At 62.3% G+C, this 16,982-nt stretch overlaps 1 protein-coding gene across 1 annotated transcript; it reads left to right on the forward strand.

Annotated features, from left to right (window-relative positions):
- The first annotated feature begins 2,144 nt into the window (after positions 1–2,144).
- On the forward strand, positions 2,145–16,288 carry LAT2 (linker for activation of T cells family member 2). Its single transcript, XM_044234249.1, has 13 exons — positions 2,145–2,159; positions 5,534–5,656; positions 6,046–6,085; positions 8,643–8,686; positions 8,837–8,897; positions 9,120–9,157; positions 9,417–9,452; positions 9,535–9,577; positions 9,981–10,036; positions 11,095–11,163; positions 11,390–11,461; positions 11,863–11,984; positions 15,452–16,288. The coding sequence occupies exons 2-12, from the start codon at positions 5,545–5,547 to the stop codon at positions 11,964–11,966; spliced, it is 675 nt and encodes a 224-aa protein (XP_044090184.1). The 5' UTR covers positions 2,145–2,159; positions 5,534–5,544; the 3' UTR covers positions 11,967–11,984; positions 15,452–16,288.
- Positions 16,289–16,982: the final 694 nt, after the last annotated feature.

The following is a 16,982-nucleotide window of genomic DNA, read 5'->3' on the forward strand; positions in this document are numbered from 1 at the left end:
GAAGGATGAGGATTCTCTAGGTTCTTTTGGGTAGTGAGTTCACAACCACAAATAAACGTCAGATTTGGCTCGGGAGGAGGGGGTAGGAGGAGGCTCGTTGTCACCTTAAGACGTGGAGTTGAGGGTGCAGACATGTGGGGCTCCAGGGCGTTCTAGAATGTCGTTCACACTTGGGTGATTTTTCTGAAAAAGATGCACAGCTTCCCATCAGCCTTTAGGATATATATGACCCCCGAAGATTCTCAGCTTGGAATTGCTGAGTTTTTAGAGCTGTGGCTTTGCGACCTGGGGCTCTTGATTGGGTCCCGAGGGTGCGCACAGCGGGCCCCTCGGTGAGCTGAAAAGCCAGTGTGTCTGCAGTGATGAGGGTTTGGGGACGGACGGTGGGGATGGTTGCACAACACTGGGAAGCTAATGGTACCACATCATAAACCGTCATGAGAAACCTGTAATACACAAAAACTACTGGATTATTAAAAAAAAATTTTTTTTGAAACCTTTGACACAACTGGACGCGAACTCTCTCGTTTTTCAAAGCCTCTTTTCTGAGTCACCACTCTCGATTTATAAATAAAATAGGACCTTGGAGGACTTTGAAAATTGACCAGAAGGGGGAACAGCCTCCTTTTTCCAAGCAGGTACAAAAAGGTACAAAAATTATTGGAGATGGGAAACGGGCTTGGGGAGGGTCTGAGGGGCTCCCAGGTCCCACTGCAGATCGACCCGGAGACTTTGCCAGTGGGGAGAGGTCACATCTGCCATTGCCAAGGCCCAGGACAGAAGCCAGGCAGAGGACGGCTCCTTCCCATCAGACGGGGGAGCCTCTGTCAGTCTCTGCCAGTTGGAAACCCCTAGGCAGGCACCCAGTCCAGCGGTCAAGGGGCACCGACGTCGGCCCACGTGAGTGGGGGCTGGGAAGACAACAGACTGCAGACGGGGGTTCAAATCCGGTGCAGCTTCTGTGCGCCTCCAGCCTCATCCCCTGGGTACGTGACATCCAAGGGGCCAGTCACCAAGGGAGCCGAATGCAGCGTTGCCCGGCGTGGGGCAAGGGGGTGTGGCGGTGCCCGCACAGGTCTGGGTCCCACATCCCCGAGGATGGGGACAGGCTCCCTGGGCGAGGCCCGCAGGATCTCCCACATGGAGGCCGGGCAGGCGCACTACCTTTCTTCCCCACAGGGGGGCAGCCTCGGGCAGCCCTGGCCCTGGCCTGGGCCTGCTGGTGCCTTAGGGGCTGGGCCTCCTGTCGGAGCCCTGGCCGCCCCGGGACAGGCTGGAAGAGAAGCCCAGTGCTCTGGCCCGGTGGAGGTGGGGGAACCCCAGGACCAAGAAGCGCAGGTCTGAAATGCCAGACGGGGGTTTCCCTGGAGTCTCCTGGGAGTGTCGGTGCCATCAGGGGTTTGATGGCCTTGGGCCAGTCACTTACTGCCCAGTAACAGGAGACACGGAAGCACCCCAGATGTTTATGGGCCCCCCAGGAGCCTGCAACGGCAGGACTAGCAGCCGCAGGAGGGGGTCACTGGGAACTGTGGGGGAGGGGAACGGGGGGAGCCATGGCTCGTGGCTCATTCCCCCCCTTCTCCAGCCCTTCACCTTGCCTCCCCGTCCCGCTTCCTCTGACACGTGCCCTGTGACATCTTTCTCTGTGTGTGTGTCTCTCTCGGGGCCTCTCCCTCTCCGGTGTGTGTGTGTGTGCGTGGGGTTCAGTGTGTGTGTCTCTCCGTGGCTTCCTGCTCTCTGGCCGCCTGTGTGTGTCCGAGGGCTCACCCCACTCCGCTCCCCCTCTCCCAGTCCCTCTGAGTGTCTCTTCCTCTTTGTGTGACTCAGGGTTCCGTGTGTGTGTGTGTGTGTGTGTGTGTGTGTACGCGCGCGTGTGTCCGTCCGTGCGTCTGTCCTCTCTGAGCCCGTGCTGGTGCCTGTCTCTCGCTCCCGCCCCTCCGTCTGTCTCTCAGCGTCTCTCCCTGTCTCTGCGAGTGTCTCTGCGTCCCCGTCTGTGCAGGCAGCCGGGTCCGGCCGAGCGGCGGATGTGAGGGATGATTCAGGGCTGACAGGAAGCCGCCGCCTCGCCCGCTGCCCGCCAGTATCCGCGGCGCCGCGTCCGCTCGGCAGGTGCACCGGCTCGGCATGAGGGGGCCGCAGTGACCGGGCCCGGCTCTCAGGTGAGTCTTCCTCGGCAGTGCCCGGGGCCCGGCCCGGCCCGGGGTGGGGGGCCCCGGGACTGCCCCCCACCGACCCCCCACGGGGGTGGGAATGGCCCTACAGGGCCTACGGGAGGGCTGGGGGGTTGGGAAGTTGCTAGAACACCCGGCTCTCCCTGGCTTGGCCCCCTGGCTAGGGACCCCGCTCTCACGACCCTGCTCGGGTCTGGGGCTCCACGCTTTCCCACCCTCGCCTTCCCCAGTCCGGCCTACACGGGCCTGGGGGGCGGGGGATCTCCTGGCCGGAGTGGGGGGGGGGTCTCATTGCTTCCAGAGACCCGGTGAGGGGCCAGACCCAGGAGCCTTGGTTTCCTCATCTGCGGAATGGGGCTGAAACATCCCTGCCGCTCGGCTGAGGGAGGGCGGGTGAGACTCTCCGGGCAAGTGTGCCCAGAGCCCGCCAGTGACCCGGACCAGAGGGAAGCAGCCTTCTCCCTCCACCGCCGCTGCCCATGCCCAGCCCCCAGCCTGGCCCAGCAGCCCCGGGCTCGGGAGCTCCTTGATGCCGGCTGCCAACCTCCCCCACCTCTGCCCCAGGACCAGGGCTGCCCGGGCCCCGCAGTGGCCACCCGAGCTTCTGGACCCTCCATTAGAGGCCCCTAGGCTGAAGGCCTAGATGACGGGAAAACGGAACAGAGCCCGGCAGATAAAACCTCCCCAGGGCTCGGACCCAACCTCTTTCTCCTACCCCACGGGCCGCCCTGTGGCCCAGGGAGGCCTCCTTCCGCAGGTGCGGCCTGAGGCGGGCTGGGAGACGGGGCAGGAGGGGTCTCTGAGGGCCTTTCCCGCTGGCCTGGCCCAGCCCCGAGGGCTTTCCCCCAGCCGGGCTGTTGCAAACTTTGTTCATCTGAAAACTGCGTACTTCCCTTTGTGCTATTTTGGCCTGCGTACCACGGCCTGTGGCCGCCTAGCGTCCCCGCCCGACCCAGCCCTGCCGGCCCCTTGGGGCCCTTCTGGGGGCTCAGCCTCTTCCGCCAGCTCAGAACCTGGGTGGCAAAGCCAGGCCTGGAGGCAGGTTGACTCCGTCTGGGGGCCGCCGATGGCCTGTTCCCCAGATTGTCTCTCTTTTAAAAAAGATTTCATGGTTCTTACAAAAGGTAATACAAGACAGGGGTCCAAGAGCAGGGAGGGCTTTGGGGGTCAGCGCGGCCCGAGCTTGGGGACCCTGGCTCCGGGACTGGCTCGCTGGAGGAACTTGGACCAAGTACTCCCTCTCTGGGCCTCGCTGTCCCTCCCCAGCATCACCCACAGTGTGTCTTGGTGTGTCTGGGACAACGGAGGGGCTGGGGCGGATCCCAGCCTGCCCTGGGGTCCCGGCGTGATGGCCCACGTGTGGGGCAGGGGTGCGGCGGAGGGAGGCTCAGGCCCGCGTGCAGGGTTGGGGAACAGGCAGGAATTCTCTGTGTCGCAGGCTGCCCGCTGCCTAGAGGCTGCCCCGTCCCCTTCCACAGAGACCCTGCTGCTTGTCCCAGGAGAGCAGGGGCATCCGGGAAGCAAGAGGGCTCTCTGGGGGCCAGGATCCCCTGGGATGGTGGGCCGCCCTCCCCCGGGACGGCGGCCTCGAGGGCCAGGCCTCGGGATCACGAGGGAGATCTCCAAACCAGAAACAGGAGCCCGCATAGGCTTCTCTCCGGGAAGCCCGAACGCGGAGCCAGGCTGCTTATCATCTGCCGGCAGTTCTTTGAGAAAGGCCCTGGGTTGGTCCCCATTTTACAGATGAGAAGACTGAGGCTAACAGCTCCTGAGGCACAGGCAGAAGTCCTCCCTCCACCACCCGGTGCTCCCAGCCCTGCACCACCTCCAGTGCCCTTGGGCTGCGGCTTGAGGCCCAGCAGATAGCCTGCCCCGGTGTGGCCCTGGTGGGCAGAAGGAGGAGGCTGTGCAGGCTCGGCGGGGGGGCAGGGTCCAGTCCCCGAGCGCAGGGGCTCCCCACGGACGCCCTCCTATCCCATCACGAGGTTTGGGAATTCTGGAGTTCCCGCTGACTCACTTGGTGCTCGAGGAAGGAGAGCGGCTTCACCGGGACAGCCCCGATGGAGCTCAGTGTGGCTCAGGCCTCCTTGTCATTTGTGCCATGAGGGTTCAGGAAGCTCAGGGACGTGAGGGGGCAGCCCAGTGCAGCCGAGGCCTCAGGGGAGCCCCAAACAGGAACTGGGCAGTACAGAGCTCAGCTTCTCCCCGTGCCTCGCCTTCCCCAGCTGTAAAATGGGGAGAAGCCCTCCTCCCGGGGGGGCCGAGCCTGCAGAAACAGACATGCACAGAGGGGACGCTCCTGGGGCAGGGCTCCCTCGGAAACCCCACTATGGCCCTCAGTTGTGTCCCTCGCCACTGCCAGGAGACTGACTGGGTCTCTCGGGATGCCAAGATTCTCCTTGGAACCCCCCCCCCAAGAGGGCTGTACTTGTCCTCCCTGGCCTGGGTGTGTGGCTGCCTGTGGCTCGGTCAAGGACAGGCCATCACAGCGCGGCTCCTCCACTGGGGCCGGTCACTGACCCAGTGCCAGGCTGGGTTCCGAGGTTCCTTTCCCCACAGGGTCCCCCCTCCCAGTCTCTCCCCAGAGCACCCTTCTGCCCCTACTGCCCTCAAGACCCCCTCGGTGTTTAAAGAACGAAACCCCAGGAAGCCTGGGTGGCTCAGTCGATCAAGCGTCTGCCTTTGGCTCAGGTCGTGGTCTCAGGGTCCTGGGATGGAGCCCCGCATCGGGCTCCCTGCTCAGCGGGGAGCCTGCTTCCTCCCTCTGCCTGCCGCTCCCCTGCTTGTGCTCTCTCTGTCAAATAAATAAATAAATGAAATCTTAGAAAGGAAGGAAATCCCACTCCCAGCTCCCCTGGGGGGCACGGAGAGGGACAGAGAAGCACCCTGGGGTGCGTGGGGGCTGCCAGGGCTTCTGTATGGAAGAGACCAAGGACTGAGCTCAGGGAGCAAAGCTGGATTTGCAGGGGGCAACAGGTGAGGAGGTCCGGAGGCTGGAGTTGGAATCCTGTCTTTCTCCTTTGCAGCCGGGATCCCCAGCCTCAGTTTCTGTGTCTGTGAAATGTTGGGAGCCACAAGTGGTTGTGTGGATTAAGCGAGGGCACTTTGAGACATATCCACCTGGGGCGGTCTGGTGGGTCCCCAGAACCTTCCAGCACTTACCAAGTGTGGGGGACGGCCCTGGGGGCCCGGGATGAAGGTCTGGGCTCAGATGGGGATGCAGGCCTGGCTGTGGCCTGACTCGGTCCTCGGACAGGGAAGGGAGGTCATGCTTCCATGGCCTGGGCTCCACTGCGGGGCTCTCAGGGTCTGGGGGTGACAGACACCCGACAGAGCCGGTCACAGGGGGTCCTACGTTGCAGCGCTGCCGGACATGTGGCCAGGAGTGGACATGAATGTGGAGAGCGAGCTGCTGTGGCCCGGGGTGGCCCTGTTGCTGCTGCTGGGGACGGTGGCCAGCTTGTGCGTGCGCTGCTCCCGCCCAGGTAAGGGCACGTGGCGGCGGGGACAGGGGTGGGGTCCCCAGCCCGGGCTGCGGTCCAGAGGCGGTCAAACAAGTCTCACAAGGCAGGGAGGAGGCCCTGAGCCACCCATGAAGACGGTGGGCCTGGCTCACTGTGGGGCTTTGGTTTTGTTGGGGCTGGGGAATGTTCTGGAAAAATGGCGGTTAGGGGGTTGCTGTGCTGCCTGCTGCATCCACCTTCTCCAGGCTCTGCTCTCCTAATAGCAAACATCCTGGGGGCCGGCCCCCACGTCCCATCCGTCCCATCCGAGGCCTGCCCAGGGCACAGGGGAGCCAAGAGGAAGGGGGATGTCGGATCTCAGTTCCCACCCCGGCCTGGGGTCGCTCGCTAATCCGGGCTTGTTCTTGCAGCGGTGAAGAAGTCTGAGAAGATCTATGAGCAGAGGAGCCCGTGAGTGTCTCGGTGTCCCCTGCCCAGGGACTTTGTGTCCCCTGACTGTGGGCAAGCACACAGGCTTCCCTCGTGTTGTCCACTCACCCCTGCCCTCAGCCCTCGCTCCCGCCGCCTCCACGCTGGGCTCTAGCGGGTCCAGAGCAGTCCAGGGAGGGAGGGAGGGAGGGAGGGGGCTCTCCTCGCACTGCCCCCTCGCCCCTCCCCACCCCCGCCTGGGCCCGGGAGAGCTTTGGGGAAATGGGGTGCCACTCTCTGGCGGGCCCCCCTCTATCTCCAGAGATCCACCCTCTGCCCCCAGCCTGGGGGAGCCCACCGGGCTGGCGCTGGGGCTTGACAGACAGCCCTGCCCTCCCCGGCCATGCGGGGCGCAGAGAAAATATGAGCCACGTGCAAGTCTCCCTGGAAAAGGCCAGCCCAGCCGAGCTCTGGGAGGGCGTGGTGGGCATGTCCTCAGGAGGGCTTGGGAGGAAGGCCTGAAGGGGGAGGCGGGGAGGACGTTAAGAGAGAAGGCAAAAGGGGACATGGCGGAGAGAGAAGGGGGCGGGTGGTTCCCCCTGCAGGCCTGGGGTGGACACTTTCTTCTGGGGACAAGGTGGCACGTGTGGGCATCTCTGGTGCGGCGTGAGATGGATGAGGAGAGCCTCAACTGTGGGGAGAACCCGTGGCCTCTGTCCTAAGGGCACAGGGGAGCCACAGAGGAGCTGGGAGGAAGGAGGTAGGGGTAGAGAGGAAATGGGGTGGGAGGTCACTGACCCCAGGCCAGGCAGTGGGGTCTGGGCCGGATGGAGCTCCGGGCACCCCCCGGGGGAGGCCTGGGGGCCTCTGAGACCTGCGTGCGACATGCACACGGGCCAGCACGCCCGCTCACACCCCCCGCCACCCCCCCATTCCTGTTCAGGGGAGCGCTCCTCTCCCCGCCGCCCGTGCTGTGTGAGTGTGTGTGTGTGTGTGTGTGTGTGTACACGCGCCCTGCGCTCCCGCCTGGGGAAGGAACTCACGGAACTCACAGACAAATACAAATGCACACACACACCCTTTCTCATTTCCTTTTGCAACTGAAAAGCCACAATGACATTTGAAAATAGAATGTCCCCATCCATGCCCACCCCTGGGGCTGGGGCTGGGGCTGGGCTTTTTCAGGCTTCTCCGGCCACTTGGTCCTCCAGATGACCAGCCCACAGACTCCTCTGGGGCTGCCGCTCACCGCCCCACCCCTGCCCCCAGGCAGGCCTCCCTAGTCTCCCCTCCTCTCTGCCCTCCTCTCTCAGTGCCTGCCCACTCCAGGCCTCTGATCGATGTTAGAAACATAGGCTGTTTGAGCCAGAAATGAAACCACCTCATAATGGGAAGTGGAAAGGCTGGGCCTGGGCAGGAGGAGGCCGGGAGGGGAGAACCCCGCTTCACTTGGGTTGAGTCCTGCCCGTGCATTTAGAACATCCTTCCTAAATCAGGTCACCCTGACCCCTCCCCAGCCCCTCTATCCCAGAGCTCCTGGAAGGCTGGGCCAGGTGCCCCTTCTGGTCCAGAGGAGGAACCCAAAAGGCTTTAATGTCTAGCTAATCTGCTCTACCATCCTTAGCAGTGGCTTCCATCCTCAAGGGAACTTCATGCTCCAAAATGGCAGCTAGAGCACCAGCCCTCACCTGTGTGTTCCGGGCAGTAGTAAGAAGGAAGGACAAGGACAAAAAGGGTGCACTTCTGTTGGCAATGCCTCCTCTAAAGTCCCAACAATCTTGGCTTGCGTTTCATTAACTAGAGCTTAATCACATGGCCACACTCAGGCACGAGAGAGGCTGGAATATACAGTCTTCTAGATGGACCTAAATAAAAATCCATTTCAGAGGAAGAAGGAAATGCCAGGCATGGCCAGCTACCTTGCTGTGTCTGCTAAGCCTTTTTTTTTTTTTTTTTTAAATATTATTTATTTATTTGTCAGAGAGAGAGAGTGCACACAAGCAGGCTGAGTGGCAGGCAGAGGCAGAGAGAGAAGCAGGCTCCCCGCTGAGCAAGGAGCCCGATGTGGGACTCCATCCCAGGACGCTGGGATCATGACCTGAGCCGACGGCAGACGTTTAACCAACGGAGCCACCCAGGCGTCCCTGCTAAGCCTTGAAGTTACCTCGCCAGTTATGTGGGAGTCAATGGTGCATTTGAACATCTCAGGAAGGCTATTTACCCTCTGGTTGATGTCCCTGAAGAGTCACCGGACCCTCACCTCAAAATCAGAGGGCCACCACCCCAGCCCTGCCCACAGCCCTTCCAGACCATCTCCGGGGGTCCTGGGGAGGCCGTGGAGGCCGCTGGCTCCAGCTCGGGGCTGTACGAGAAGCGTGAACGCCCGGTGGGCAGGGTTGGGGAGTAGTCCAGAGAATGGGGGCTTCGGGGAGCCCTGGATCTGAGGCCCAGAGAGGGGTCAGCTCCTCCTCTCTCTCTTGCCCTGGTCTGCCCCTCCCCACTCTGGTCCTTATCCCTGTCTGTCCGTCTCTCCTGTCTCTCTGTCACTTGGGCTATGGGGGGCCAGACCCTGGTTCGGCACAGCTCCGTGTTTTTCCAGGGAGGAGAGTCAGCAGAACTTTGCGGTGGCCCGGACCTATTCTTGTGAGTCTCCGAACCCAAGGGTCCTGGGACGAGGCTCAGGGTTGGGGGTGTCCATCTAGGGACCGCGGCCAGGCCCGATCTTGTGGCATGGAGGGACAGCGCTGGCAGCTTGGCCTGGGGGCCCAACCAACACCCCCTTGTCCTTTGCAGTGGTCAGGCAAGCCTGGCCTGGGGCCCTGGTGGACATGGACTCCGACGTGGCCCCAACAAGGTAGGACTAAGCCCCCTATCCCAGGCCCGGAGGGGTCACAGCCCCATAGGAGGCCATGGGAAGGTCCCCAGCTGGCTGAGCTCAGGCCAAGCCCTTGGACCTCGGAGCCCCAGAGCTGGACCGCGAGGGCCCCACGAGGGGGCTGTGGGGCCGTCGTTCCCGAAACCCCGGGGCCTCTTCCCCGCCGGCCCCCCCAGCTCCTCCCTCCCCCCTTTCCTGCAGGAAGGACAAGCTGCTGCGCTTCTCCCCCAGCCTGGAGGGTGAGTGGCCCCGAGAGGCGAGAGGCGGGGTGGGGCAGGGGTGAGGCGGAGAGGCAGGTGAACATCCGGTGGGACAGATGCAGTGCGGGGAGGCCTGAGGGCCCGGGGGAGTTGGGCCGGGCCTGGCCGGGGAGGAGGTAGAGAGCCGGTGTCCAGGTGGGAAGGCAGGAAACACCTGGGCCCTTGGAGGCCCTTCCCTGGGGAGGGGGTGGGCCGGGGGCGGGAGGAAGCCGTGAGCACAGCCCGGCCTTTCTTCCAGATTCTGAGTCCTCCAGGTACCAGAACTTCAGCAAAGGTGGGTGGGACCCTGGGATGCGGGGGCTGCGGTGGGGCCCGTGGGCCCAGCGCTCAGGCCTGACCCTTGCCTCCTCCTGCAGGGACCAGACGCGGACCCAGATCCGGCCCCGAAGCGGCCCACCCGTGAGTGGCCTTCTCTGGCCGGCGCCTGCCCCCTCCCCTCTAACCCCCCAACGTCCTCCCTCTAGGAAAGCTTCCCGCCCTAGAAGCCGCGGGGCCCAGGAAGGTGCTCGGTAGCCCACTTCCCCTCAGGGGGCCACGTCCCTCCTTTGTGGGGACCGGGACGTGGCCCCGCTCTAGGGCACCGCCCAGAGATAAGTTCCATGAATCCCAGAGAGCAAGAATCAGGGATGTCTCTGTCTCACGGATGCGTCACCTGAGGCCCAGGGAAGACGGAGACTTACTTAGAGTCACAAGTCAGTCGGGGCTGGAGCCACGCGGGGTCACGGCTGGAGCATCCGCCGGCACCTCCTCGGCCCAAACCCCCGCCTGCCCAGCCACCTCTGTGTCTGTGTCTTCTTGCCAGAGACCCCATTTCCATGGACTATTACAACTGGGGGCAGTTCCGGAAGCCCCCGGAAGGTGAGGGGGAGGGGGCAGGGAGGAGGGGGCCCGGGGAGCTGGGGGACGCCGGCGGGGTGGGGGCAGGCCCCCCGGGAGCAGAGGAGGGAAGGGGTGTGTTGGGAAGCAGGGAGGGGAGAGAGCAGCAGAGGTGCGGGAACAAGAAGGGGAGCTGGGAGGGGGGTAGCGGGGGGAGGCTGAGCCCCTCATCACTCAGGGGCCCCCCCAGGGCTGGGCAGCCCCTGATGAGTGCTGTGGGACCTCGGAGGAAGGCCCCGGGCCAGGCAGCCCTGCTGTTACTCCGGGTCCTACAGGCTCTAAGGAGGCGGGGGTCTTGGGACCTTAACACCTCGGCTTTATGGAAGGAGAAACTGAGGACTGAGGGGGGGGCAGGGCCTGCTGGGAGGAGCTCAGGTCCAGGCTTGAAGCCCACTCCCACCCACCCCCCCGCCCCCGACTCCTGCCTGGACCACCCTGGGCTGCAGGGGTGGGGCGCATGGCAGGCAGAGAGGGGGGGTCCCCTTTTCCCCACCCCACCCCTGCTGAATACGGGAGGGACCCTCCTCCCTTGAAGCTGCTTTGGCTCAGATGGCTGCCACCGGGTGGCACAGAGGTTGGAGCTCAGCTTGCAGGGGCGACGAGGGGGTGCCAGGCTCTGCTGGCCCCATTGGGCCTGGGCCCACCCTGCCTGCCTGAAGGTTAGGCTTTAGGACAGCCTAGGCCTGCTTCCTGTCTCTCCGCGGCCCCCAGCGGCTCTCCCTGCCCCTCCCTGCCCGGTAGCAATGGGCCTCCCTCCCTCCGACTGTCCAACTGCCCGATTGCAAACCCGCCCCTCGTGTCCCCTCCCCCTTGCATCTGGGGTGAACTTGGAAGACCAGGAAGGAGCCCAGGGTGGAGGCCGCCGGAGCCAGGCCAGCGTCCACTAAGAACCTTGTCCAGGAGAATGTTCCGAGACCTTGTGGGGGACACAGAGGGCGGGGGGGCTTGGCAAGGCAGGCCAAGACAGGACAGAGGGAGGAGGAGCCAGGCCCGCCGGGCAGGGCCCCCCAGCAACCTGACCCTCCCCTCTTCCCTGGCAGATGACGACAACGAGGATGCCAATTCCTACGAGAACGTGCTCATCTGTACGCAGAAGGAACCCGACTCAGGTGAGGCTGCGCCCGGGGAGTGGGCAGGGAGGCCGGCCTGCTGCACCCGGCCCCGCCCGCGCCGGTCAAAGTCACCGCCCGCCTCCAACCCAGAAGGTTCGCCCCTGACGAGCACCTGGGTGAGGCCCCAGGGGTCCCGGCCAGGGTCCCTTCTTCCCCTGAGGGGCCTGACGACCAGCCACAGCGGCTGCCGCCTGTGCCAGCCCCTCTCCCGGGGTCTCTGCAGGTGACGAGGGATCGGAGGATTACCAGAACTCTGCATCCATCCGGCAGTGGCGGGAGTCCAGGAGGGCCGTGGGTATGTTGGGGGAGACCAGGGGCTCCGGACTTGGTGGGGGAGCCTGGCCTGGGAGGATCGGGCAGGGGGGTTGTGGAGAGGGAGGGAGGGAGCATCGGTTGTGCATCGGTTGTGCGTGGGGGGCTGGCCTGGGAGGAAGTGGGGGGCGGGCAGGCTCCCGTGTCGCTCTTGTAGCTGATTTCACAACGGAGCCTCTGGCCCATCTGTGGCCGCCGTGGCTGGCCCCCGGGTGGAAATCTCTGGCAAACCCCAGAGATGGGACTGGTGCAGCCTTCCGTGTAGCATTTCCTGCAGGCTGTTCTGCGGCATCTGGGGGCCTCGGCCCGAGCCCCCGGCTGGGGGAACAGGTATGGGTGTGTCCGCATGACCCGTCTGCCCCCAATCTGCCCGCTGGTCTGCAGAGCGAGCCCCGAGGGAAGAGCCTCTGACCCTGGCAGGCAGCCCAGACGAGGACGATGAGGACCCTGATTACGTGAATCAGAGCGTGGCAGCCCCAGAAGCCTAGGAAGGCTCTGGAAGGAAGGTACGGACACTCCTCTGCAGCAGCCTCCGCCCAGGGTGGTGACCTCACAGGCCTGAAGGGGCCCCATCCCATCCCAAGGGAAAAACAGGGCTAGGGGAGCCACACGGGGGTCCCGGCAGGGGGTCAAAGGGTAGCACCCATGGGTGCTGAAATGGGGGGACTCTGTAGGGTGTTGGGACTGAGCTCCTGAGCTGTCTGTGCCCACCCTGCCTCCAACACCACGGCAGGCCTGGTGACGTCACAGCCCCACGGCAGCCACAAGGGCCTCCGTCTGCTGTTGGGGGTGTCCGGCCGAGGCAGCTGGAGAGTTGTGGGGTGAAGGGGTGGGCCCCGGGGAGCTCTCTGCAGCCTCAAGCGAGGGACTTAACCTTGTGGGTTAACCTTGTGGGACTCTTTTCCTCCCTTGCAAAATGGAGCAATTGGGACACAGGGGTGGGGTGGGACCGGGGGGTAGAGGACGGCGTCCGTGAGTGTTGCGGCTGGACCTGCTCGGGCTCCCCAAACGCACAGGGCACTCAGCCTCCCGCCCCAGGCCGGGCGAGCTGCTGGGGCCCCGGCTGTAACCCCCGTGCGGGAGGCGGGACTGACCCCAGAGGGTCCTCGAAGGCAGGCGGGTGGGCAGCTCCCGGGCTGGGAGAGGAGGCCTCGGAAGCATGAGCCCACCGCTCACGCGCTCCCCGACGGCTCCCGGGCCTCTCCGGGGGGGCCAGTCAGCCTCAGGTGCTGGGGACCCAGCAGTGAACGAAATCCACCCATGGGTGCCCGGAGTGTGTGGGTCTTGATCTCAGGGTTGTGAGTTCGACCCCCATGTTGGGTGTAGAGAGGAGTTAAAATTAAAATCTTTCTTTTTTTTTTTTTTTTTTTAAAGATTATCTATTTATTTATTTGACAGAGAGAGAAAGAGAGAGAGATCACAAGTAGGCAGAGAGAGAGGGGGAAGCAGGCTTCCTGCTGAGCAGAGATTCCCGATGCAGGGCTCTATCCCAGGACCCTGAGATCATGACCTGAGCCGAAGGCAGAGGCCTTAACCCACGGAGCCACCCAGGTGCCCCTAAAATTAAAATCTTGAAAGAGAAAAAAATCTACCCTGACCGTTCAGGGCGTCACTCTGGAGAGAGTGAAGGCACAGATGGCTGCGGGCTGAGAGGGAGGGCAGGAAGGACAGGTAGCATGTGACGGAGTGATAAGCTCCACGGAGACAAACCCACAGGCAGGAGGCCGCGGACAGCGGGGCTGGGGTGGCCAGAGCAGTTGGGGTGCTCCCTGCCTGCCCCGCCGAGGGGGGTGGAAGGATGTGCAGGGGGGCAGGAGCGCGCCCAGAGGGTCTGACAACAGGGGAGGGGGCAGCCCTTGGTTGGGGGGCAGCCATGCAGCAGCCCCTGGGTTCTCTGAGATGAGCCGGGGGCGCAGCCTGGGATTCAGGGAACAGGATCCTTGGCTGCCGAGCGGGGAAATATATTCAGGGGACAGTAGGGGTGCACAGAGACCAGTGAGAATCCAGGTAAAGGGGGGAAGCAAGCATGCATGGAGTTTTCTTTTGTCTCAGATTTTTTTAAGTTTATTTATTTTGAAGTAAGTTTAACACCCAACATGGGGCTCGAACGCACGACCCCAAGATCAAGAGTCACACGCATTCCCGACTGAGCCAGCCGGGCGCCCCGTCTCTGTGTATTTCTGAAATTTCTTCTTGAAGGCTTGGTCGACCCATCGGATCTTTGGTATCATGTTGGTTGACCTCCATGTGACTGCATTTTTCCATTTTTCTGGTGATTTCTGGCTTCGTCACCTTGTGGTTGGAAAAGATGTATGCTCTGATCTCGACCTTCTTATGTTTGCTGAGCCTTGTTTGGTGGCCTAACAAGTGGTCTGTTCTGAAGAATGTTTCGCGTGCGCTTGGAAACAATGTGTATTATTGTTTGGATGGAATGTTCTGTGTTTCTCTGGGATGTCCGAAATGGCAGCTGTTTTTTGTTTTTTTTTGTCTTTTGTGGGTTTTTTTATTTTTATTTTTGTTTTTATTTATTTTTAAAGATTTTATTTATTTATTTGACAGAGATCACAAGTAGGCAGAGAGGCAGGCAGAGAGAGAGAGGGAAGCAGGCTCCCCGCTGAGCAGAGAGCCCGATGCGGGACTCGATCCCAGGACCCTGAGATCATGACCTGAGCCGAAGGCAGAGGCTCAACCCACGGAGCCACCCAGGCACCCTGGCGGCTGGTTTTGAAGCCCACGGGGTTCACTGATGCACTGGGCATTGGGGGCCAGGTAGAGAGGAGCCATGGGCGGCAGGTGTTTTGGCTGAGCAACGAGAGGATGTCGCTGTCCCCAGTGAGAGGCTGTGGGCAGGGCAGGCCTCGTGGGAAAACCAGCTTATTTCTGGACCTGTTTGGCTCGAGCTGCCCACACGGGGAGAAATTTGTAGCGGTCAGCGGGACAGCAGGGCCTGGACAGAGGGAGAAGCCAGGCTGGAGACACACGTGGGCTGTCATCATTTCATCACTGAGAGTGACAACGGTCAGCCCTGGGGAGAGCAAGGCCGGGAACAAGGGCCGGCACTGAGGCCGGAGGCTGGGAGGTGAAGCAGAAAGGGCAGCATCCTGGGCCGGAGGAAGGCGCTTGGGGAGGGCGTGAGCAGGCACGAGGCAGGCGGAGATGCACCGGGCACTGGTGGGCGCTGGTGAGATTCGGCGGTGCGGGGGGCGTGGGAGCTGCTTGTGTTGGGAACACAGGAGCCCCCAGACAGGGAGTGAACATTCCAGAAGCTCCGCTTCAGAGGGGAGCAGAGATGTGGGGCAGGTGTTTGAGCTGTAAGGTGGTTTGGTTCAAGCTTGGGGTCTGACCGAGGCTGGACCTGGATCGTGGGTGCTGTCCCACTCCGGGGACGGGATGCCACAGGCTGGCATCTGCAGTGGCCTGCTGAGGCCAGAGGGACCCGATAAGAAGTGGAAGGTTTGCTCGGTGAGGCAGAAATGGCGCTGAGTTAGATCTGATGCTCCCGGCAGGTCCCTTCTGGGTTGGCGGGGAAGGTCAGTCACCAGTCCAGTGCTGACTGACCCCAGCCTTGGCCAGGATCCACGAGCATAGGAATTTAGGAGGGAAAAAAGGCTGCTTGGGGTGCTGAGCCTCTGCATTTGGCTCAGGTCATGGTCTCAGGGTCCTGGGATCAAGCCTTGCATCGGGCTCTGTGCTCAGCAGGGAGCCTGCGTCCCACTTCCCCCTCTGCCTACTTGTGATCTCTGTCAAATAAATAAAATCTCAAAAAAAAAAAAAAAAAGAGGCTGCTCGGTGGGCGGGCCCTTCTCAGCCTGGCTGCAGGAAGGTGGCTGAGAACTGACCATCGCCATGCCTCCCTCCCCGACCCTGACTCCGACCTGACCTAGCCATCCCAGGGCCAGGGCGGGGGCGGGGAAGAAAGTGCTAGTCCAAGCCACCTTCTCCCTTCTAACAAACCTTTTCGGTCTTCATTAAGGAGCCGAGGGAGCCACTAGGCCGAGGGCTGTTTACTGGCCCCCTAGGGTCACTTCTCTCTCGGGAGCTGCCCAACCTCTAGACAGCCCATGGTCACTCCTGGGAGATGCACCGAGACGTCCAGAGGACCATCCGTCAGGCCGTGGGGGGCCGGCCGGGGACAGGACAGTTATACGGGGAAATCAGCCCCTGGCCTGGCTTCTGCGAGAGCCCAAGGCTGAGGGCAGCGTGGCTCCTGCCCTGCCCGATGCCCCGGGGTCACGGCGAGCTACCTTCCTGTCCCCACGTCTGAGAAACACCGCATGTCACTGGGATTCCTGTGCCTTTTTGCTTCGGATTCAGATTCCAAATTGCTGACTCGTGTCGATGGCTGGGGTCTTTTTTGTGAGCCGTGGACGTGGACAGTTAATTTATGTGGGTGGGACCGTATTTAATAATCTACATCCCCGGGTGCAGAGCGTCGCCTGTCTCGTCTCCTGGAAGCATTACACGTCATGGCCGCCGTCGGGGGGCCCCCAGAGCCCCATTCTTCGGGCCTCAGTCCACTTGGAAGCGGTGAAGCTACAGGACAGCCCTTCCGTGGGGACGTCTGCTGTGGGCAAAGCACGTCGTGTTTCTGGAGAAGGAGCAGCACAGAGCGGCTGAGTGGCGCCTCTCTCCGTTGTCCCCGAGTCCTCCCCGGCCCCAGGACTGGACTCGCTGAGCTGAGCAGGAACCCAGCTGCCTCACTGCAAGCACAGGGGCCTCCAGCGACCTACGGAGGCTGATAAAGCCACAGCCAGAGGGACTAGATGTTTCCTTCAACTGAAACGTCTCAATAAAGCCTGTTCTTACTAGAGATTCTCGTGTCTGCATTTCCTGCTTCGTGCAAAACCTTCCAGGGGAGCGGAAGTCAAGCGTCTTGCCTAATGGAAAAGGACACTGAGGCCGAGACAGAAGGAGAGCGAGCTGGGGACAGGAGCCCGGTCCCGGAGGCCACGCTTTCCAGGGCGCTAAACTGACTTTCCAGAGTTAATGCCATCAGTTAGGAAATGAGAAGGAAAACCAGAACACAGCTGCTGGCCCCTTGTTCCTTCCTACCCAGCGTCCCATCTCCCAGGCTCAGAGACGCAAGGGGGACAGTGGGGCTATGGAGGGGGTTCTGGGTGGGCAGGAGTCCGACCTCCACGGTTACGGGGTGTGCGGCTCGGACACGAGCCTCTGGGCCCTGGTCCTCCCCTGCAAACTCACAGTGATCAGGAGGCTCCAGATAAGGGGAAGATTGGGAAATATGTTAGAATGTTTTTTAAAACCTTACTTTGCCATTTTTGAGGACCTTAATTCTTCCCCCTCCACCTTTTCCTAAAAAAATGTTTTATGTATTTGAGAGAGAGGGAGAGAGTGAGGGAGCGTGAACAGGGGGAGGGGCAGAGGGAAGGGCAGAGGCAGGCTCCCCACGGAGCAAGGAGCCGGATGCGGGGCTCCATCCAGGACCCTGAGATCACGACCTGAGCCGAAGGCAAGAGTCGGACACTCACCCGACTGAACCACCC

The sequence above is a fragment of the Neovison vison genome, chromosome 14 (genome assembly GCF_020171115.1).
Source record: "Neovison vison isolate M4711 chromosome 14, ASM_NN_V1, whole genome shotgun sequence".
Classification (NCBI taxonomy): domain Eukaryota; kingdom Metazoa; phylum Chordata; class Mammalia; order Carnivora; family Mustelidae; genus Neogale; species Neogale vison.